This window comes from Bos grunniens, chromosome X (assembly GCF_055505025.1).
Source record: "Bos grunniens cultivar Pamir isolate PY7600 chromosome X, Bosgru_T2T1.0, whole genome shotgun sequence".
Taxonomy (NCBI): domain Eukaryota; kingdom Metazoa; phylum Chordata; class Mammalia; order Artiodactyla; family Bovidae; genus Bos; species Bos grunniens.
In genome coordinates this window covers 88,750,015-88,774,845 of record NC_141194.1, presented here as the reverse complement: position 1 = coordinate 88,774,845, position 24,831 = coordinate 88,750,015, and the positions used below count along the sequence as shown (strand labels likewise).

Genomic DNA, 24,831 nt, shown 5'->3' with positions numbered 1-24,831 from the left:
TGCTAGTGTGTGAGGTGAGTGCAATTGTGCTGTAGTTTGAGCATTCTTTGGCATTACCTTTCTTTGGGATTGGAATGAAAACACCTTTCACAGTCCTGTGGCCACTGCTGAGTTTTCCAAATTTGCTGGCATATTGAATGCAGCACTTTCACAGCATCATCTTCTAGGATCTGAAATAGCTCAGCTGGAATTCCATCATCTCCATTAGCTTTGTTCATAATGATGCTTCCTAAGGCCCACTTGACTTCGCATTCCAGGGTGTCTGATTCTAGGTGAGCAATCATGCCATCATGATTATCTGGGTCATGAAGATCTTTTTTGTATAGTTCTTCTGTGTATTCTTGCCACCTCTTCTTAATATCTTCTGCTTCTGTTAGGTCCATACCATTTCTGTCCTTTATTGTGTCTATCTTTGCATGAAATGTTCCCTTGGTATCTCTAATTTTCTTGAAAAGATTTCTAGTCTTTACCATTCTATTGTTTTCCTCTATTTATTTGCATTGATCAATGAGGAAGGCTTTCTTCTCTCTCCTTGCTATTCTTTGGAACTCTGCATTCAAATGGGTATATCTTTCCTTTTCTCCTTTGCTTTTTGTTTCTCTTCTTTTCACAGCTATTTGTAAGGCCTCCTCAGACAACCATTTTGCTTTTTTGCATTTCTTTTTCTTGGGGATGGTCTTGAGCCCTGTCTCCTGAACAATATCACAAATCTCCATCCATAGTTCTTCAGGCACTCTGTCTATCAGATCTAATCCCTTGAATCTATTTCTCACTTCCACTGTATAACTGTAAGGGATTTGATTTAGGTCATACCTGAATGATCTAGTGGTTTTCCCTACTTTCTTCAATTTCAGTCTGAATTTGACAATGATCTGAGAAAGTATGTATTTTTTAAGACTTGTGATAATTTATACTTTTTACTCATTGAAATTAGTCTAAATTACAGAAGTTTTACTTAACTGTGTTCTATGTTCATGATATTACTATTTCATTTTCCTGGAATTTACCGTGTAAAATAACTGATTAGCAAATGATAGACTGACTTCAACTTGTTTTGCTTTGGACTGGCTCAGAGTTTTCATGTTTCCATTATGATTACTCTCATAGTTGTTGTTACTGCTGAAAACTACTATATTTGAAGAAGAGATGTAATGATTACACAAGCAACATTTATGTTTTATTTTTCTATGAATTTTAGGCAATGAATATTTTGACTTCAGTGTTGCTTCTGTATGCAAAAGAGGAAGAGGCTTTTTGGCTTCTGGTTGCTGTATGTGAACGAATGCTACCTGATTATTTTAATCGTCGAATCATTGGTAAAAAAAAGCACACACACATGTATTCATATACAAACACATATTTCTTTTCTAAAGAATTTATAGGCCTCTTGTCTATTCAGTTACCTATCAAATGGAAGAACTGATCAATTAAGTTTTTGAAATGTATAAAATGTAAGCAATATCAAGATACCACATTCACTGACATGCTCAAGAGAAGAGCTTTTTGCACTCGACATATGATTGGAAAGATTGCTTAATATATTGCTTTTTAAAAAGAAAGTACCTGGCCTGTTTCTTTATACAATCAAAGTTTTAAGTTTACTATTGTTAAGTTTCTTGAACGAGATTTTAATCAGCTTAAAATCTCCACATTTTTATGAATTTTATAGAAATATGCAAGCTTGGAAAGAGGGATCAAGTTCTTAGTTTGTTAATTATATAATATTTTCTTCAGTCATCAAATATTTATAGATCTGTGATCCCTTACTATAAAACCATAGGTGGTCTTTCCTTTGTACCTTCATAAGCCTTCTGTTTGCTTCCCTTGTGGCTCAATTTGTAAAGAATCTGCCTGCAATTCAAAAGACTGGGTTTCGATCCCTGAGATGGAAAGATCCTCTGGAGAATGGAAAGGCTACCAACTCCAGTATTTTGGCCTAGAGAATCCCATGGACTGTATAGTCCATGGGGTCGCAAAGAGTCAAACACAACTAGCAACTTTGACTAAGCCTTCTGTATCATGGCTGCTGCTGCTGCTGCTAAGTCGCTTCAGTTGTGTCTGACTCTGTGCGACCCCATAGATGGCAGCCCACCAGGCTCTCCCTTCCCTGGGATTCTCCAGGCAAGAACACTGGATTGGGTGTATCATGGCTAGGTCACTGATTATATTATCTTGTGTTATAGTTATTTGTGTATTTATCTTAAGTTCTATTAGAGATTAAACTCTCTGAGGATAAGAACATTTTAATTGGTATATCTCTTATAGCACCTAGTACAGGTTTCTGGACATAATAAAGATTCTATAAGTAACTGTCAAATGAATATAAATTGAGTTTCTCAAGTCCTTCTTTATGCATGATACTGCTATCAGATAAAGAGATGTGTGAAATACAGAAAAGGCACTGAAGAAGTTCATAATTTAAGGAAAAGAAATGAGGTATATCAGCCTACTAATAGTAGTGGGAAGGTATTGAAAACAAGTCCTTTTGAAAGGTGTTCATTTTTAAATTTCTTTTTATGTTCTTCAGGTGCCTTGGTGGATCAGGCAGTCTTTGAAGAACTTATCAGAGATCACCTTCCCCAGCTGACTGAACATATGACTGATATGACATTCTTTTCCTCAGTTTCTCTCTCATGGTTCCTCACACTTTTTATTAGTGTGCTACCCATTGAAAGTGCAGTGAATGTGGTGGACTGTTTCTTCTATGATGGAATAAAGGCCATTTTACAACTAGGTTTGGCAATACTTGACTATAACTTAGACAAACTGCTGGCATGTAAAGATGATGCTGAAGCCGTGACAGCTTTAAATAGGTAATGTGAGAACCATAACATTTAAATATGGAGAGCCCCTTAGAGATTATGTTGCTCAAGCCCTTTATTTTATAGGTGAAGAAACTGATCCCTAGAAACATTAAATAATTGGCCCGAAGTCACAAAGCTAGCTAGTTGAATGAAAAAGCTAGTCCTAAAGTCCACCCCTCTGTTTCCAAATAGAATATAACAAAAGTCAGTTTGAAGGAAACTGCTAGGTTATATACACATGTACACTAATATTGTTGATTCAATATGCTGAGACTTTCATAGTCCCTGTTTGAGCTATAAAGTGTGTAAGAGTAATTTGAGGGGGGAAAGTTGGTTGATAATATTAAATATACAGTGGGGGAAATTGTTCTGGTTTTTAGGTATTTTCAATTGCATAGGCTGAGCTTTATTTTCCTGGTACCTTTTCTGTGAATTCTATTTTGTATTAAAGCACATATATGGAGATGTGTGTGTGTATGTATACACTGTGTATATGTTAAATGAATGAATATATGAATATTTGGGTAACTGTTGTAGTGATGTATCAGATCCCATTTATGTACAGAATAAAGTATAAACACCTCACTCTGGCATTTAGAACTCTCAATGTTAAGGCTTCAGTGTATCCTTCTTAAATTATTTCTCCTTAAATGCTTCTACATGCCCTAAATTCCATCCTAGTAAGTCTACCTCTGAAGTCTTTTCATCACCATCCCATCTCTCACTCCCATGTCCTCCTAATTTCCAACCATCTTTAAATTCTACTTCTTCGTCAAACTGTCCCTTGTCCTCTCAGTTGAAATTAACCTTTGACTAACTAGGGAGAAATTAGTTGTCATTTTTCTGCATACTTCTACTAATTCTGTATTACTGTCACTTTTGGATAGGTTCTTCAACAATGTCACTAATAAGGATAGCCCACTGCCTTCAAGTGTGCAGCAGGGTTCAAATGTAAGTGATGAAAAAAGCAGTCAGATTAGAGTGGATATTACAGATTTGATTAGAGAATCTAATGAGGTAAGTTTTTCTTATTCCATAAATATAATTAAATAGCGTATTTAAAATGATAGATACTATAGCTATATCTCTAGAGTAGTATATTGAGAGTAAGATAATAATACAAGTAAAGATGTAGTAACTTAAAATCTGACTTCACTTTAAAAATGAGTTCTGTGAACTGTTCCTCAGTTATATAGCTTCCTCTGCTTCAGTTTGCTTTTCATTAAATGAACTACTCACATGATTTCACAAATATTCATCACTATATTTAAAGGTGAAAAATATTCTCTTCTTAGAGCCTAAGAATTTTACCAATGTTCTTGTACTTAGTCTAGGCGCATAGTAGATGGAATGCTCTCCTGTGAATATATAGAAAAACTGAAATGTGGGAGGTGAAAATTTGCATAATCACTGAACAAGTTGGGAAAATAACTAGAAATAGAACCAAAGCCTCTGAGAATTGAATCTGATGAAATTCAACTGTAAGAGAAGTGGGTATTTATTATGAATGAGTATCCACTGAAATCATATTTCTTACAGAAATATGGTAATATTCGCTATGAAAATATACACAGCATGCGCTGTCGAAACAGGTTGTATGTGATACAGACCCTAGAGGAAACGACAAAGCAGAATGTGGTAAGTATCCACCAAATGGGGCAAACCAATTGGAATAACATTTTTTTTTCATCAACTTCTTTTAAAAAATTATCATTTCATGTGAAGAAAATAGAATAACTATACATTTGAGCTAGAGTCTTGTCACAGCTTAGCTTACTGTAAATTTTTTGAGAGGAAATACGTGATTTTCTTCTGGTTGAAACATATTGGTTTCTCCAATATGTTTTGTATTATTTGACCTTTAATATTGAATGCTATGATGTTGGCATTTAAGCATAACATATTTGTGATGTACTATATCAAGAACAGCTGACCTACATAATAGTCTAGGTTGCTAATATATATTATTATCCTTGTTTACTCAAGATAAAGTATAAAAGGTATAAAACAAACCATGAGAGACTAATTTGTTTGACTTAAACAGTTCCATTTGTTAAAATACAAACACCACGAGAGAAAGTCACCCTAAACTGTCCTTAGGAATTGATGGATGATAAAATAAAGAATGTTTAAACCCCCCCCCCCCCAAAAAGGTATGAAACAATGTGTTTTAAGTACTTTTTTTAATATTTGGATGACTACATTAGAAGCTGTTAATATTGATTGCCTCTAGTGAGTGGGATTAATAGATTGCTGGTTGAAAGAGGGAGCGTTTTACTTTGTTGAAAGAATTCTTCTGGAGTAGGAGGACATGGCAACCCACTCCAGTATTCTTGCCTGGAAAGTTCCATGGACAGAGGAGTCTGGTGGGTTACAGACCATGGGGTCACAAAGAGTCGGACACGACTTAGCAATTGAACATGCACACACCTGAATGAGAGGAGCCTGGTGGGCTACAGTCCATGGGATTGCAAAGAGTCAGTCATGGCTTAGCAACTGAACATGCACACATGCACATGAATCTTCTGTACTGTTCAAGCTTTTATCATGAGAATATATTGTTTATGTAAACCTACTTGCTTAAAGGTTAAGTCATCAGATATACAAATCTGGGAAAATTAACATTTCTGAATATATACTCAATATGTATAATTCAAACATATAGAAATGTAAAAAAGTAGAACTTACCTACTCTAGGAGTAATCAACATTTAAAATGATTTGGCATGTATCCTTCCAGATCTTTTTTCTAAATATCTATAGACATACATGTCTATGTGTGTAAGGAAGGGGTGAGAGGGACAATATAGCTTTCTAAATGAGATAGCATTTAGTTGCATGTTCTGTAACTTACTTTTTTCACTCAGAAATATATCACAGTCATTGCATATCATTGTATAACTCACTTTTCTTAATGTGCTGAATAGTATACCACAGTATGGATATGCTATACTTGACTTAACTATTCCTTGTTGATATGCATTTAATATGTATACCCCCCTTTCATTTTATTTTATTTTTTGCTCTTACAAGTAATACCTTATTTAAATCACATGGGTTTGAACTGTGCAGATTCACCTACATGTGGGTTTTTTTCAATGAACACGTACTTTAGTACTATAGGATCCATGGTTGGTTGAATCTGCAGATGCAGAATCATGGATGTGAAGGGCCAACTATAAAGTTATCTGCAGATTTTTTTTATTTATTCATTTTTGACTCTACTAGGTCTTTGTTGCTGTGTGTGAGCTTTTTCTAGTTGTGGTGTGTGGGCTTTTCATTGCAGTGGCTTCTCTTGTGGAGCATGGGCTCTAGGGCTTTCAAGTTTTAGTAGTTGTGGCACGTGGGCTAAGAAGTTGCAGTTACTGGGCTCTAGAGCACAGGCTAAGTAGTTGCAGCACACGGGCCTAGTTGTTCTTAACATGTGGGATCTTCCCGGATCAGGGATCAAACCTGTGTCTCCTGCATTGGCAGGTGTATTCCTTACCCCTGAGCCACCTGGGAAGCTCTATATGCAGATTTTTGACTGTGTGGAAGGTCAGCACCCTTAACCCCCATGTTGTTCAAGGGTCAACTGTATTTCTAATCTTACACATTTGTAAAAATATTTCTGTAAGGTGGATTCTTGGAAGCGGCAGCTGGGTCAAAGGGTGTGCCCATTTAAAAATTGACAAGTCCTGCTAAGTTGTCTTGTAAAAGATTTGTATCAAATTATAATCCCACTGACAGTATGTAAAAATGCCCTTTTCCCCACATTCCCACTAGTTACTAAAAAATATTAGTGGTGTTAATTCTTTGTCAGTTATATTTGTGGCTAATATTTCCCCCCAATCTTTTTTCTTAAATTTTTTATGATGTATTTCAGGGTGTGTAAGTTTCATAATTTTATGTAGTCAAATCTCTTTCTTCATATTGTGTGGGTTTCATGTCAAACTTAGCAATGCCTTCCCCATATAAAATTATATAATTTATAAACACAGTTTCTCATACTAGCTTTTAATACTGGTATTGCTTTTTTTTTTTTTTAAACATTTAGATCTTTAATACACCTAAAGTATACATTTTGTTAATAGTGTGATACAGGATTCTAATAGTATTTTTTCCAGCTGAAACAATCAATTTTTTGAATACCATTTATTAAATAGTCCATCCTTTCTATACTCTGCCTTTTTCATATGCTAAATACTTATATACATACATGGATTTATTTCTGGAGTTTCTTTTTTTCCCTATAACACCACACTGTTAATTATTGTGGCTTTATAATCCATTTTGAAATCTGGTATGTGCTTAGTCACTCAGTCATGTTTGACTCTTTGTGGCCCCATGGACTGTAGCCCCCCCAGGCTCCTCTGCCCATGGAATTTTCCAGGCAAGAATACTGGAGTGGGTTGCCATTTCCTATTCCAGGGGATCTTCTCGACCCAGGGATAGAACTCTTGTCTCTTGCGTCTCCTGCATTGGCAGGCAGATTCTTCACCAGTGAGCCACCAGGGAAGCCCTTTTTAAAATCCATTTGAATTATGTCTTTTTAAATGTCCTTTAGTGTAAAATTTTGTTATTTTTATCATATAGATCTTACACATTTATTGTTGGGTTTGTCTCCTGTGTAGTTTATGGTTTTGTTACTAATATGAATGAGACCTTTTTTTCCTTTGTATTTTCTAATTCATTTATTATAGTATATATAAAACCTATTGATTGGTACATGTTGCTTTTTTTTAATGACTGTGTTACTGACTCTCATTAATTCTGATTTTTTTTCAGTTGAATTTCTGAATAGACAGGCATATCTTTTATAGGCTTAAGAGTTTTGACCCTTCCTAATATGTATACCTCTTTTAGATTTTTATTTGTATTCTTGTAGTGGGTAGAATCTTCAGAGAAGTATTAAATAATAACAGTAGAAGCAAGCTTCCTTGTCTCATTCTGGAATTTAATAGAAGTGCCTCTAGTATTTTATTAAGTATGATGTTTGCTGTTAATTTTTGAAGGACTCTTTTTAGTCAAATTTAGTAGTTTCATTTAGTGTGTGGCGGATTCATGTTGATATATGGCAAAACCAATACAATATTTTAAAGTTAAAAAATAAAATTTAAAAAAAAAAAGAGATTTGGGACATTTTAAAAAATCAATATTGAGTGTTAACTTTGATCAAATAACTTTTCCATATCTTGAGATTATATATTTTTCTACTTTATTAATATAGTAAAGTACATTAAAGAATTCCTAGATTGAACTTCTGTTTAATTCTTGAGATGAATCCTATTTGTTCGTGTTGTGTTATTCTTTTAATATTCTGCTTTGATAGTTTTCCTGAATAGTTTAGCTAGGTTCTTTACATATGTTAAAGTGACATTGACTTACAGTGTGTGTGTGCTAACTTTATTTTTTCATATTAGAATTGGACTCTTGTCATAGAATGGAGTTTTGAACAAATCATATTTTTCTATGTGCTGGGATAGTTTAAACCACATAGAAATTAACCAGTACCTGAAAGTTTGAGATTAACCTGTAAAACCATCTGGATCTGCTGCCTTTGGTGGGCATTTGATTACTTTTTCAGTTCTGTCTATTCAGAACTTGTTCTTCCTGAGTTAATTTTAGTCATTTATATTTTTATAGAGATTACCCATTTCATCTAGACTTTCAGATATGTTGTTTTATAGCTTCTGGAATTCATTGAACAGATAATTAATGTTACTTTCTATATGCTGGACACAATAATTTATATGTCTGTGTCTATAGTATTCTTTTACTTCTCAATGATATTTATTCATGCTGTCTTTTATCAAACTTGCCAGATATTTATTTTACTTTTTTAATTTACAAACTCTTTTATTTATGAAGTATACTTTTTTTTAGTTACTCCTGTTTCATTAATTCTAGCCTTTATCTTTACCCTTGCTTTATTTATTTATTTATTTATTTTGGATTTAAATCTTTTTTTTTTTTTTTTTTGCTTTTCTTTACTTTATTTTTTAACTTTACAATATTGAATTGGTTTTGCCATATATCAACATGAATCCACCACAGGTATATACGTGTTCCCCATCCTGAACCCTCCTCCCTCCTCCCTCCCTGTACCATCCCTCTGGGTCGTCCCAGCGCACCAGCCCCAAGCATCCAGTATCGTGCATTGTACCCTATCTTTAAAATGTCTTAAATACCAAAATCATTGTACCATCAGTGCTTATTCTTCCTGGAGTAGAATGATATTGCATATTTTCTGAGATTATTCATTCTTGGGTTACGTTTTTTTGGCACAAAGAGGGAATGCACATCTCCCAGTGCCTTTGAAGTCTTTAATGACAACCCCACAGGGTGACTTGACAAATTGCCTATGTAGAAAAAGACATAGAATACTGTGGCTTATATTTCAGTTAGTTCAGTTCAGTCGCTCAGTCATATCTGACTCTTTGCGACCCCATGAACTGCAGCACACCAGGCCTCCCTGTCCATCATCAACTCCTGGAGTTTACCCAAACTCATATCCATTGAGTCAGTGATGCCATCTAACCATCTCATCCTCTGTTGTCCCCTTCTCCTCCTGCCTTCAATCTTTCCCAACATCAGGGTCTTTTCAAACGAGTCAGTTCTTCGCATCAGGTGGCCAAAATGTTGGAGTTTCGGCTTCAACATCAGTCCTTCCAATGAACACCCAGGACTGATTTCCTTTAGGATGGACTGGTTGGATCTCCTTGCAGTCCAAGGGACTCTCAAGAGTCTTCTGCAACACCACAGTTCAAAAGCATAAATTCTTCAGCACTCAGCTTTCTTTATAGTCCAACTGTCACATCCATACATGACTACTGGAAAAAACATAGCTTTGACTAGATGGACCTTTGTTGGCAAAGTAATGTCTCTACTTTTTAATATGCTGTCTAGGTTGGTCATAACTTTCCTTCCAAGGAGTAAGCCTCTTTTAATTTCATGGCTGCAGTCACCATCTGCCAGGATTTTGGAGCCCAGAAAAATAAAGTCTGACACTGTTTCCCCATCTATTTGCCATGAAGTGATGGGACCACATGCCATGATCTGTTTTCTGAATGTTGAGCTTTAGGCCAACTTTTTCACTCTCCTCTTTCACTTTCATCAAGAGGCTCTTTAGTTCTTCTTCACTTTCTGCCATCAGGGTGGTGTCATCTGCATATCTGAGGTTATTGATATTTCTCCTGGCAATCTTGATTCCAGCTTGTGCTTCATCCAGCCCAGCATTTCTCATAATGTACTCTGCATATAAGTTAAATAAGCAGGGTGACAATATACAGCCTTGACATACTCCTTTTCCTATTTGGAACCAGTCTGTTGTTCCATGTCCAGTTCTAACTGTTGCTTCCTGACCGGCATACAGGTTTCTCAAGAGGCAGGTCAGGTGGTCTGGTATTCCCATCTCTTGAAGAATTTTCCAGTTTATTGTGATCCACACAGTCAAAGGCTTTGGCACAGTCAATAAAGCAGAAACAGATGTTTTTCTGGAATTCTCTTACTTTTTCGATGATCCAAGTTAATATTTACAGATATTAACTGGCTGTCCTCTGGTGGCTATCTCTGTGTACGAAGAGACAAAGGTCAAATTGCATATCAGAGTAGAATTGAACTATACTGTATGCACAGCTTTTTTAAAGGACAAAAATAGGTACATTTACCTTTTGTTATTCCTTAAAGTTTAAAATATTGTATTCTGGCAGAGGGAGTTTTCTAAATGGGTTCAAAGACAATTTCTATACCAAAGTGTTAAATTCTGAATTGCTTTTAATCTTTTTAAAGTTGCGTGTTGTATCACAAGATGTGAAGTTGAGCCTTCATGAACTGGATGAACTTTATGTCATCTTTAAGGTACTCTTTTCCTTCTTTAAATGAAAAATAATATTCTTAGCAGAATTTTACCACAACCACCCAACTATTTTATCTTTAATTATTTTAGTAGACAGATTTAAAAAAATGTTATGAAGTTACATTTTCTGATTTAATGACTTTTGTCTTTTTTTCCATTTTTTAAATAGAAAGAGTTATTTTTTTCTTATTATTGGTGTTTGAGTTCTCCAGTACTGAAGCACCATGATCCCAGTCTGCCATATTTGGAGCAGTATCAGATTGACTGCCAGCAGTTCAGAGTGTTGTATCACTTGTTGAGTCCCTGGGCTCATTCTGCAAATAGAGATTCACTAGCTTTATGGACATTCAGATTGTTGGATGAAAACTCCGACTGCCTTATCAACTTCAAAGAATTCTCCTCTGCAATTGGTAGGATGATGTCCAATAACTTTTCTTTTTTAAAGCAGAAAAATAAAGGTACCCCTAGAAATACTTAGTACTGCCTGTAATTGCCAATTTAGTCAGATTTTATCAGCCTGATTTACACTATCTCCAGCTTTAGCAATAACTGGACCATTTTCTTTGTTTGTTACTAAATCTAAATATTTCATCGCATCTTGCCCCAACCCTCCCAGAAAAAAACAAGCTGTTAGATGTGGTTGTTTTAATGGTTAACATGAAGGAAGATAATGTCCTGATTTCCCCACCTTTAGGCATATGGATTCTTCAGGAGGATGTTCTACCTCAGTAAAAATGCAACCGCATAGCCTAGAAAAGTGGTAAAGAAATAGTCAACAAACATTTTGTGCCTGTAGATAGTCCACCAGTTATATCGTTCCTTTGCTTTTCCAGACACCCTAATGTGCTTTCTTAGGGATTCCCCCTTGAAGAGGAGTTCTCTCCTCTGATGAAGCATTCAAAAGAAAAAGTAAATTTTAGATTGGGGTTGGGGAGAGAGTACAGTAAGAGAGCATTTTATTTATCCCTTTATTTTGCTTATATACTTCAAGGAGAGAATCTGGCCTACTGGATGTTGGTTAACTGATAGTTTAAGTAACAGAAGGTTTCTGAATCCTGGCTCATATCTATGTCTTAATTAATCTGTGTTGCTGTAATTGATTGAATGTTCTTTGGCTGTGATTATTTGCAATTTAATTTTATTGAACAGACATAATGTACAATGGAAGTTTTACTGAGAAGCTTAAGCTGCTTTTTAAGCTGCATATTTCTCCAGGTAAGAGTTTAATAGTTGTTAGTGATGTATAGAAGTTGATTCTATACATCAATTATACTTTTTAACAAGTATAATTACAGATATCATTCTATTTTAACGAATAATATAATTTTCCATATGGTATAAGGTCGTTGCTTAATTGTGGCCTGTGGATCACGTTAGCAATATTTTTGCTAATATATAGTTACACTGAAATCTGTAGAGGAGATTCTGTGTAACAGATAGGTTCATAGATTTCCTTCCTGTTAGTGGTCAGTCAATTTAATAAGTAGTTTATGTGTAAGCACTGTCTATCATTTGAGTAATGGCATAATGTTGAATTTTTATTGTTGTTGTCATTAGACAGTAGAATTTAACTTTAGACAAACCGCCAAACTTGTGAAATACTACAGATTATTCAGAAAAGTGAGACTGGGCAGCAAGGGATATTAAACATTTCGAGGAGGAAACAAAAACTACCATTTATTGAGCACTTGTTCTGTTCAGGCATTTATATGCATTCTTTTATTTAATTTTCATGATATCCTTGAAAGGTGGTATTATCTGTCCAATTTTGACGATATGGAAACTAAGAGAAAGATTAAATTTGCTGAAGACAACATATCTAATAAATTGCTTAGCTGAAATTCAGACTAAGGTTTGACTACAAAATGCAGGCTTCTTTCTATTCTACCATACTGCCTTACTGTTACCACATCAGTTCTACTTAAGTGTTTCCCTCTGAGCTCAAGAGGCTGCCTTTGCCAGCCTGATCCATAATTAGGAATCTAGTCTTAAACTTTAAAGGAACATTGCAAAAGTACCTTTTAGCTTAAATAGGGTGATTCACCAAAAAAAAAAAAAAAAAGCACCTCATAATTTGTCTAAAACTACACCTGAGGTCCCTTTTAAAGTCTTCCCAGGATAGTTGGGAACCATTCTTTACCACACCAAAAATCTAAAAGTCATGTTTAACCTTCACAAACTCAAATCATAAGCACAGTGTTAAAAACCAAAGACAAATCAAATAATAATTTAACTGTGAAGGACTTTACATTGTCAAGTCAAATTGTCATTAGATTGTCTAATATTGTAATGGAATGAATATGATTTTCCATAGAAGGATTAAAAATAGGAAAAACACTGTATATCTGTTAGAGCACTCAGTTTCATGTTTTCCTTATTATTAATGATGTTTTTAGATGACTGTGGTCACGTTTTCAGAGATTTCCAAGTGTCATATTTTTAAATTTTAATTTGTAATGGCTCTTGGAAAACTGTTAAAAAGCAAGTAATTTGGAGAAATAAGAGAATTCAAAGTGATCAAATACTTCTTGTTAAAATATTTGCTATACAGTAGAGTAGTACCCCACTCCAGCACTCTTGCCTGGAAAATCCCATGGACGGAGGAGCCTGGTAGGCTGCAGTCCATGGGGTCACTAGGAGTCAGACCCGACTGAGCGACTTCACTTTCACTTTTCACTCTCATGCTTTGGAGAAGGAAATGGCAACCCACTCCAGTGTTCTTGCCTGGAGAATCCCAGGGATGGGGAGCCTGGTGGGCTGCCGTCTATGGGGTCGCACAGAGTCGGACACGACTGAAGCGACTCAGCAGCAGCAGCAGCAGCAGAGTAGTACTACTTCTATACTTCTTCACATATGTCTTTCTTTTACAGGGACCCTTTGTTTAATTCTCTGTCCCCAGATTTAATTGATCCATTATAGGACCTGTTTCTGTCTCTCATTGTTACAAATATGATCTGGGTTATCTATTTTCAGCTTATACTGAAGTGCAGTATAAAGACCCTTCAAAGGGAGATGAACTTTCCAAGGAAGAATTGCTGTACTTCAGTCAACTCCATGGTAAATATCTGTTTTGAATATATCTGTTTTGCTGATTAATCACGTAGAGATCTTTCTGGTTTAAACATTCTTTACCCAGCTACTACTAGTAAAATTTGAGTTAATTATACCTTACACTTCTTTTGTGCTACCATAGCACTTAGCATAGTCCTAAATGCATGGTAAGTATTCCATAAATATTTGAGTAACTAAACTACATTTTGGATTTTGATTTATGGAATTTCTTGTTTACTGGAGAATTTGAAAGAAAATGCATTTTGTTTCTACTTTTGTAGCAGAAATTTCTAAAATGTATCAGACTTTTTAAATGCCTTGTTAAAATGCAATGAAGACAATAGAATCTTTGATGATAGAAGGTCATAGCTATTATTCAAACAGTGAATACTTATTATAAATCACTGTAGGTGTAGGAGATAGGGATGAGTCTGTCTCAGACAAAATTTGGAAGTATTATGGACTTATTGTTGTGTCTTTTGCTGCTTTTTCATAAATAGAAGTATCTTAGAGAGAAGTCCTTATGTAACCTTGTGTATGGTTACTGTATGATGGTGTTTGAACATTAAGTTTGAAGCAACCTTACAAATCATCTAGTCAAGTCCCTAAATTATACAGGGGGCACTGAGGCCCAGAAGGGAGAAGTGACTCGTGTGAGATTTTTCAATGAGGTTTTACCACAGTTAGGACTAGTAGCTCAGTCTTTTTTTTTTTTTTTTTGTTAGCTCAGTCTTTTGGCTCTCAATATGTTTTTTTCCTAATAAAAGAAGTAATACTATTCAATTTGAAGAAAATCACAAGGAAGGAAATATCACATACCACCCAGAAATAAATTAATAATTCATATACTTCTATCTAAGATTTTTTAATGTGGATTTTCCCTGCAGTGTTCTTTTTAAAGTTCTTGAATACTTTGTCTTCTCATGATAGGAGGTCAGATTAGCTATAATTGGTTTGTTGAAGAAAATAATGTGTGCTTATAAGTCTATCAAAATACTATTTTACTTTCAAAAGGTATTTTTTAAATATTTTACAAAATGCAGTTGTCCTCTTTCCCTCTAGTTTCCAAGCCTGCAAAGGAGAAGGAAGCAAAGTCAGCAAGAAACAGCCCAGAAAAAGGTATATGATTTAGAAGTATCATTTAGTTTAAGTTATTGTTTTTGTAAATAAGGTTAACTACACAAGGGGGAGGCATGGATTCCTTTTAAAATCTCTTGATTTGTCCTTAGAGCTTTTTCAGTTCCTTTGTGTAAGTTTAACAATTTATTCTTCTCTGGATACTTCAGTCTCAGAAGTTATAGAAAATGTAACAGTAAATGACCCATATTTATTTATTATTTTAAAAATATTTATTTTAATTGTATAAGTAATAGATAATTCATATAAAAGAAATTTAAATGGCACAGAAATGCTCATATCCCCACCCAACCCCACCCTGAGGTAGATGTGAAAACATTTTGGCCTATATTCTTTCCAGACCTGCTTCTGCATATAAACAAATATAAATAGACATCTATTTTTTAAAAAAGAAACACTTCATAAATACTGTTTTATAACTTGTTGCCGGGGACCAGCCCCGGCTGATCCAGGGTATTCGAAGGAGAGACGGCGTAGGCGAAGATCAGGAAACAATTGCTTTATTAAATGTTAATTAAGGATATAAAGAGTAATAGAATGAGGATAGCTCAGTGAGGAAATTTAGTGGAGAAAAGCGTCTGAAATAAGGATAGCTCAGTGAGGAAATTCAGTGGAGAAAAGAGGCTGAATAATTCAGCCAGAAGGTAAGAGAAAGAACGACATGGTGAGACCAAGTTTCGGTGAACAAGGCCCCGCACTTTATTTTCCAAAGTAGTTTTTATACCTTAAGTTATGCATAGAGGATAATGGGGGAAGGGGTAGAGTCTTGCAGCAAGCCAGGCTTTCTTCCTGCAAACTTATCATATGCAAAAGCTTAGGTGATTTGCATCATCTTCTGGCCCAGAGGCCTGTTAACATTTTAAGACCCTTTCTTCAGAAAACTTATTTTTCTCTAAAGGTGATTGGTCAGGAGCCACCCTCCAAAAGCATTAGATAAAGTTGCATTCCTACAGAGCAAAGGTATGGTGGGCTATAACAAGAAAAAGAATTAACTCAAGGGTCCCAGGTTACAAACATTAAAGCTACTACTTACACCAATTATATTAATCAATACACTGCCAGGGACACAGCAGGTAAGGGATATGGAAACTTAGCAGCAAACATTGGCCCAACAAGTGAAAATCCCTTCACCAATACAATTTCTAATCAATCTTTTAACTACTCAAAAGAATCTGTGTTTAGACAGTTTAGAACATCTCCTGCCTCTCACAGTTGGGAGGCTCTGAACAATCACATGTGGCCGGAAAAACCTATTCAGGCAGGCTAGAGGATTTCCAAAGGAGTTTGTAGGTTAAACACTGTCACACCCAGGAATTATTAACTGGAGCTGTAAGCTAACTCTTTTTTCAGAGAGGTAGTGGGGGACAGCCCCCCGTAAAGTCAGAGGTGTAGGTGAAAACACAAAGCAGAAAGTAGGCAGACTCTGGTTTTGGGGGTATATGCTCGAGAATTTCCAGGGGGACTCCTGAAGCTCGATCCCGCCTTTGCGTATGCCGAGCCTCCTTCCTCATGACCTTTGTCATGGGCGGAGTTCCTCATGCTCCCAGTAGTGATAGAATTCCAGTTGAGCTATTCCAGATCCTGAAAGATGATGCTGTGGAAAGTGCTGCACTCAATATGCACTATGCACTCAATATGCAATATGCCGGCTCCCGGCAACTTGTTTTTCTATTTTTTAGTATATCATGGACATCTTTTCATGTCAGTACATGTGGATCTGACATGTACTGAGTATTGGGGTACAGAGTTTGGTTGTATTGTCATTTATTTCAGTAACTAGCTCAATATTGATGAACACTTAGGTTATTTCCAATTAATTATATTGCAAACTATGGTCCAACAAACATTTTTATACTTACCTTTAATGATACTTTGGGGCATATTTCTTTAAGATAGGATAAATTCATAGAGGTATGAGGATGCTGGGTCGCAAAGAATATGCACATTTAGTATTTTGATAGAGACTGTCAAATTGTTCTACAAAAGTCAATCATTCTTTTTATGTTTTTGAGTAACAGCTAAAAAATAATTTTTGAAGATCTGCTTAGATATGACCACTTCACCAGGTTGTTCAGTATATCCTAGTTTTCCAAGAGATCTAAATAATTATTAATAAAGTCACAATAACATCATTGTGATTAAACTCTTCAAAGGAATGAATGAATAAGTACTGTTTTGAATTTTTGAAAGAGTCACCATAGACCACTGCATATTAAGAACATCATATAGAAGCTATTTTAAACTTAGTGGTATACATGAGAACATCTACATGAAATTTACATCACCAAGTCAGGGTGTACTGTTTAATTTAAAAGGCATTCTTCTTCCCCTCACCTTACATCTTCTCTAGTCCCCAACCTTTTCAAAGTAAAAATTTTAGTTTAATGGAAATGGAGAATATTTTGAGAGTCAGTAAGTGAAAGAAAAGGTATAGTCAGATCAATTTCTGGAGAAAAAAGTGGAATCTTATATCTCAATGAAATATCTTTCAATAATAATTGTTCTTTTGAGGATTTGGGAAAATATAGTGGGCTGTTCATTATGAAATGATTTTATTCCCCTCATTTAGAAAAAGAAAAAGTCAATATTCAAGCGTATCTAAGTCAATGGCAAGATGAACTTCTAAAAAAAGAAGAAAACATTAAGGATTTACCAAGAATGAATCAGGTATTCAGTTCATAAATTCTGGTTTTCTTATGTGTTTTATTAAAATGAATGTGGGTGTTTCCAAATCTAAAATAGCTAACATGCTATTACAAAAATAATCTCTGCATCATCTCTGTAAGTTTCAGATGAGTATAGAAGAGTGGGAGTAAATTTTAAAATGATTTTCTACTTTAAACACTTAAATGCATCTAGCGTTTCAGTACAGTCCTCTGCTGTGACATTTGTACCTATAGAAAAGATGTGTGTATAACATATATTTCAGTGTTTTCTACTTCTATCTTTATTAGAAATGTTCATTTATTCAGTAGACATTTTTTAGTGACTACTAGATGACATGCCCAATACTAGGTAATAGGAATAAGAAATAACTAAAATAGGTTATACCCTGGTTCCTAATCATCTTGAATCTGCTCAGATAGTACTAATGACTACTGTTAACACAACTTTTTTTTTGGCCATGCCATGTAACATGTGGGATCTTAGTTCCTGGACCAGGGATCAAACCCGCACTCTGCTGTGGAAGCACAGAGTCTTAAGCTCTGGACATCAGGGAATTCCCTATTGACACAGTTATAAATCCATCTCTTGCTTGCACACTATTCAGTCATTGTATGTTCTTATGTTTTTTAAATAAATTCTTTTGGTACAGATACTGAGGATTCTCAGAACTTAACCACAATGAGAAATATGAAATAACTTCATTTTTCTCAGTGGAATAGGTAATAAGTACTTCTTAAAATTAATCAATATATTAATACTAAAATTTTAATAAACAGTGTTACAGACTAAGAAAGAAAGAAAAATAAAGCTTAAAGTTTGGTACAATAAATTTTTATAAAGTGTATCTTTTAGGGGGACTTCCCTGACAGTCCTGGGGCTTCCCTGATAGCTCAGTTGGTAAAGAATCCGCCTGCAATGCAGGAGACCCTGGTTCAATTCCTAGGTCAGGAAGATCCGCTGGAGAAGGGATAGGCTACCCACTCCAGTATCTTGGATTTCCCTTGTGGCTCAACTGGGAAAGACTGCCTGCAATGCGAGAGACCTGGGTTCAATCCTGGGTTGGGAAGATCCCCTGGAGAAGGGAAAGGCTACCCACTCCAGTATTCTGGCCTGGAGAATTCTATGGACTGTTTAGTCCATGGGGTGGCAAAGAGTCAGACATGACTGAGCTACTTTTACTTCCCCTTTCCCTGGCAGTCCAGTAGTGAAGAATCCATGCTTCCACTGCAAGGGGCATAGGTTGGATCCCTTGTTGGGGAACTAAGATCCTGCATGCCTTACAGTGCAGCCCCCACCTAAAGTATATCTTTTTTATTTACTTTTTATTTACAGATAAACTTTTCTAGTAGGATGATTGACTTATAGGACTTTTGTGTTAGAAAAATTTTTTTATATTGGCAAGAATCTTCTAGGAATGTCTATGGATTGTCTAGGGACAGTTAGCAAACAATCCAGTTTATTTCTTTACTAGGGCCCCTCCTTAGCCTTTAAAAAGAAACATGTCCACATGACCTCCTTGTATTACTGAACTGGTTCCAAAACATTCTTCCTTAAATTTAAGTCATCCTAGTCTGTTCATTAAGATTGATTAATGAATGAATTATTTGTATGTAGGCAAATATGGGACTTTGCCTAATTAAAAGTATCACCTAACATTGAAGGAATGCTGGCAGATACTGTCCAGGAATTATTGTATATATAAAATATGTACATATATGTTGTTTGGGGGGCTTCCCTGGTGGCTCAGATGGTAAAGAATCTGCTTGCAGTGCAGGAGACTGGAGTTCAATCCCAAGGTCAGGAAGATCCCCTGGAGAAGGGAATGGCAACCCACTCCAGTATTCTTGCCTGGAAAATCACAGGACTGGCGGGCTATAGTCCATGAGGTCACAAAGAGTCAGACATGACTGAGTGACTAATGCTACACACTATATACATACATATATACATATATATATATATATATATAAAATTTACTGTTATTAGGCAACAGATAAGAAAACTTAAGTGGAATTTTCTTTCATAATTCATACCCATTTTTCTAGAACCAAAATTTACTTGGGGATTGATCATCAATCAGTTCTTAAAACTTCTATGGTGAGGGTTATGTGGTGCAGATTCTAAATAGAAGACTATTCACTCCTAAGTTCTCTTTATATATTTGCTAAGTCTAATATCAAATGTGATATTTCTAACTTGTGTCTTCTAGTCACAATTTATTCAGTTTTCAAAGACACTATATAACTTATTTCATGGGGACCCTGAAGAAGAGTCATTATATCAAGCCATTGCTGTTGTAACCAGCCTTTTGCTCAGGATGGAAGAAGTTGGAAGGAAACTCCATAGCCCTACATCGGCAATGAAAGGGCTGTCTGGTGCTGCAGTCTGTGTTTCTGGAGTACCCAGTGAGGGGCAGGCAGAGAAACCCTTGGAGAAAGAACCCTCCTCGCCCAGGGAAGAACCTCAGTGGTCATTTGCGTTTGAACAGATTCTTGCCTCTTTGTTGAATGAACCGGCATTGGTGAAGTTTTTTGAGAAATCCATAGATCTAAAAGCCAAACTAGAAAATGCGAAAACCTCTCAGTTAAGTTGTAGAACCAAGAAGTAAAGCTCTTAACAGGCATTTTACCAAGATTCTTATAACCATCAGCTTGATTCCTGGAAATAGGGATCAGGGATTTATCTTGTTACCAATGTGTTTGAAGGTTAAAAAGAAGATATTGTAAGCACAATGATTTATTCCTTTGGGGTAATATCTAATTTTGATATTCTATAATTCGAATATACTTTTTATATTTCGCAAGACATGCAGTATCAGGGAGAGTATGCTAAATGTCACCACCAGAGGGCACCACCATATCACTTTTAGTAAGCAAATAACTAGTTTGTGCTGCTATTTACATATGAATTAGTGATGATTTTTGAAAATGTGGTGTTATGTTTGAGTATTAGTGATGCTGCCATGCCATAATGATAAATCTTACTTTCCAAATTGCCTCAGTCCTATTACAGTGCTTTAGAAAATCAAACTCTTAGATCTGTAGCCTTAATTATCTAGAAGATTACTGTATGGGAACCTCATTTTCAAGTTATCTAACTGAAATAATATTAACTTCTTAAAGTTAATCTCATTCAGTCTTCTAGTATTACGTAGTTGTTGTTGTTTTTTAAGTAAATTCTACCTTCTCCCTAACCTGAGCAGTTCAGAAGCTATGATACACTTCCAGCTCTGTTATTAACAAAAATAAAAAATTCAAATACTGGGCTGATATGAGGAAAAATGATATTGGATTTGGATTTGAGCTGGTTAAAATGAGCCAATTCAGAAGGGTAAATAAATGTACAGTTAACTGTGTACACGTCTCTCATTGGATTGAGAAGTTACTTGAAATTCCAAGCACTGCTCTTTGTGGTATTTTTCTCAGAGTAGTTTGGTTCTAATTTTAGATTTTGGATTTTCACCAGTCATATTTTAAGTTATAATAGATAGATTGAATTATTGTATTAGTCTGACAAGTTCATAAAGTATACAAGCATACCTTGTTTTATTGTACTTTGCTTGATTGTGCTCCACAGATACTACAGTTGTCTTTTTTTTTTTTTTTTTTTGGCCACCACGTGATTTGTGACTGGTAGGCTTGTGGGATCCAGGCTTACAGGATGGTAGTTCCCTACAGGGATTGAACCCGGGCCCTTGGCAGTAAAAGTGCAGAGTCCTAACCACTGGACCACCAGAAAATTCCCACAGATACTACAGCTTATTGAAAATGAAGGCTTGTGGCAACACTGCATTGAGCGAGTCTAATCAGTGCCATTTTTCCAACAGCATTTGCTCACTGTGTCTCTGTCACATTTCGGTGATTCTCACAGTATTTGGGACTTTTTCATTATTATTATGTTTGTCATGGTGATCCGTGATGAGTGATCTTTAATGTCATTAATGCAACTCACTGAAGGCTCATATGATGGCTAGCATTTTTAAGTGGTAAAATAGTTTTAATTAAAGTTTGTTCCTTTTTTATACATAATGCTATTATTGTACACTTAATAGACTACACTATAGTGTAAACATAACTCTTGTATGCCCTGGGAAACCAAAAAATTCATGTGATTCGCTTTATTGCAATATTTGCTTCTATCCCAGTGATCTGGAACCAAACCTGCAACATCCAAGGTATGCCTGTACTTGTGCATAAGGATTGTTAAGATAATGTATAGAATTTTGGCATCTATCTAAAAAGCTGTAATTTATCTAATTTAAATGTGTAATTTCTGTATACTTTATGCTGCTTATATTTCAGTCATTACAGTGAAAGTTCATTTAGAGATAATGGGCTTTGTTAGCACTTTAAAGAGAAAAAAACATAGCTGTCTGATATTCTGTGTTGTTTCTGATAAAAGCAATTTATAAATCAATTGATTTGGAAAACTGAGGAGAATGCATCCATTGGAACTTGTTTCTTCACAAAAGACTTTGGCTTTAAGCCTTTTGACTTTTCAGATTTGAAACCATGAGAAGGCAGACATCCTTTAAGAATGACCCAAGAAGTCTCCCTGATTATACCAAAAGAATTGGTATAATCAGCTTTTGGCAAGAATCCACTGTGAACAAGGCTTAATCCAGAGGGTTTCATCACCACAAAATATGTTATTTTCAGAGAGATTCAAGAATTTTCAAGTTGACCCCTTGAAAATTTTTGTAAATTGGACTTGGCCAAACATTTACTAGTAATGTCTTTAAAATGATTTTGTCAGCTTTGTCTTTCCAAGGAAATTACCGCTTAAAGAGATAATTGCTAAATAAACATCTGTGCCTTTTCTCAGAAATGATTTGCCTGAAATGTGTCCAAATTTTAGAGTTCAGTTAATAGTTTGTATGTGAACTATCACGCATCTGCTTTTAAGCAATGATTGTTATACCATAGTAGCTCTATAAGACACAAGGCTCTATGCTTATATTCAAATGCACTGTTGCACATTGTTCAATATTTTGTCAGTTGTATTTATAAAAAGATACTTTCTTAAGAGCATATGTTATTGATATTTGATATGTTTTAAAATCAGAATATTGAAGATTACTTAGTACTGTATTTTAGCCTAGATTAGTTAAATTGAGTACCTAAAGAGATTTTTGAGTTGCAAAAAGATTATAAATGCAAGTTAAAAAGACAAACATTTATTTTCTGAGTCTGCAGGAGAAATAAACAGAACACATAGTTTTGTAGTCACTACCTTGTTGAACAAGTGGGTTTTTCTTACGTAGTTGTGTCACACTGAACCAGTGCATTGTACCTTATACATTAAATTAGGTGTTATAAGGTGGGCTTTACTTGTCTTTATAAAAATAAATGTTATAAATCTATTAAATAAATATGAAAATGGCTTACTTAGAGATCTTACTATTATTTACTATGATATATTTATATTTAACTCTATCACTTGAGGACTTCCCTCCTATATTAGTTAAGGCTCAGTTGCAGAGAACAGAATTCACTCTAATTAGTTTAGGCAGGAAAAGATTTATTACCAGACATTAAGTCACTTATAGAATTATCAGGAGGACTGCCTCTAAATTGAGCATTCAAGAACAACTTCCAAAGCTATACCACAGCATCAGGTCACCAAGGGAGTTGCTAATTCTTCTCCGATTAGGAAACTGCCACTTCCTACTCCATGATGAAAAGCCAGCTGTATGGCTCCTGTCCCCAGAACCACACTCCACCTACTACTGTTTACACCAGTGAAATGGATGCCAAGCATCCTGCCTCTCAGCACCCACAAGCTAGTGACTAAATTGCAGTAGGACAACCAAACAGCTGCACAACCATGTTTACCAGCAGAAACGGCAGAAGCGTAGCCTCCACCTCCCTTCTGCCAGTTGTCTCATGTGTGTATCTGACTGCCCTTTAATGTCCAGAGTTCTGGTTGTGAGGGAATCTGGGAAATGTCCTTAGTTTCTTAGCCCCGACAGTAGAGAAAGGCACACTAAGAGGCTGGAATGGACACTGAGCACTGTGTTTGCTTTCTCTTGCTGGGTAACAAATTATCTCAATACACATTATTTCACCATTGCAATGAGTCAGGACTCCAGGCTCAGCTTAGCTGGGTTCTCTGCTTAGGATCTGACAAGCTGCAAAACCAAGGTTTTTTCCAAGGTGGTTCTTATTGTAGAGGTTTAACTGGGGAAGAATCCACTTCCAGCCTAACTCAGGCTGTTGACAGGAGTTATTTCCATACGGTTATAGGTCTGGAGGCCCCAGCTTCTCGCAGGTGGTTGACTGGAAGCCACCCCAGCTCCTAGAGGCTTTACTCAGTTCCCAGAAACTGCTTCTTCAGGCTTCCTGACCTTGCCATGTGGGCTTCACTCAGATGGCCACTTACTTCATCAATCCAGCAAGGAGAGTCTCTGAAGCAAGTCTGCTAGCAAGACAGTGTCTTATATAATGTCACATGATCTCACAGTGTGACATATCCCCTTTGCCATATTCTGTTGGTTAATTGAAGGTAAGTCACAGGTTCTGTCCACTTTAAAGGGGGGAAGATTACACATGAACATCAGGAGGCAAAGGTTCTATGCCACAGGGAGTGCACTGTGGAGTCTGTTCACCACAAGAATCTATGTTACCCACCTCTTTTCCCACACAGCCATACCCTTCTCATACTTCTGCAGAAGAGCTAATAGCATCAGTGGTATGCTTCTGACTGTCACAACAGAAATCCTCATAGCAAAAAAATGCACTAATCCTCTCTCCTAAGGGAAAATCCAAGTTTTTAGTCTTAATTCAATCTCCATCCCATCTTACATGTGAACTACAAATAGTTAACTACCATCAACTCACCTCATATAAAGTAGAGAAGTAGGGAAAGAAATTTAAGTATATAATTCAGTTCAGTCACTCAGTCATATCAGACTCTTTGCGACCCCGTGGACTGCAGCTCGCCAGGCTTCCCTGTCCGTCACCAACTCCTGCAGCTTGCTCAAACGCATGTCCATTGAGTCAGTGATGCCATCCAACCATCTCATCCTCTGTCGTCCCCTTCTCCTCCTGCCTTCAGTCTTTCCCAGCATCAGGGTCTTTTCCAATGAGTCAGTTCTTCACATCAGGTGGCCAAAGTATTGGAGTTTCAGCTTCAGCATCAGTCCTTCCAATAAACACCCAGGACTGATTTCCTTTAGGATGGACTGGTTGGATCTCCTTGGAGTCCAAGGGACTCTCAAGAGTCTTCTCCAACACCACAGTTCAAAAGCATCAATTCTTCAGTGCTCAGCATTCTTTATAGTCCAACTTTCACATCCATACATGACTACTGGAAAAACCATAGCTTTGACTAGATG

General features: G+C 36.0%; 1 protein-coding gene across 3 annotated transcripts in view; it reads left to right on the top strand.

Annotated features, from left to right (window-relative positions):
• The window catches only part of TBC1D8B (TBC1 domain family member 8B), an 84,044-nt gene extending 61,163 nt beyond the window's left edge, over window positions 1-22,881 (top strand). For all 3 annotated transcript variants that reach the window (XM_086389668.1, XM_086389669.1, XM_086389670.1), the window contains exons 11-21: window positions 1,199-1,316; window positions 2,528-2,813; window positions 3,692-3,821; window positions 4,344-4,442; window positions 10,574-10,642; window positions 10,810-11,050; window positions 11,790-11,855; window positions 13,614-13,697; window positions 14,754-14,810; window positions 17,398-17,495; window positions 19,705-22,881. In XM_086389668.1, coding sequence (XP_086245794.1) covers window positions 1,199-1,316; window positions 2,528-2,813; window positions 3,692-3,821; window positions 4,344-4,442; window positions 10,574-10,642; window positions 10,810-11,050; window positions 11,790-11,855; window positions 13,614-13,697; window positions 14,754-14,810; window positions 17,398-17,495; window positions 19,705-20,103 — 1,647 coding nt within the window. In that variant the 3' untranslated portion in view covers window positions 20,104-22,881. The remainder of the gene's footprint in view (window positions 1-1,198; window positions 1,317-2,527; window positions 2,814-3,691; window positions 3,822-4,343; window positions 4,443-10,573; window positions 10,643-10,809; window positions 11,051-11,789; window positions 11,856-13,613; window positions 13,698-14,753; window positions 14,811-17,397; window positions 17,496-19,704) is intronic.
• The last annotated feature ends 1,950 nt before the right edge of the window (window positions 22,882-24,831 follow it).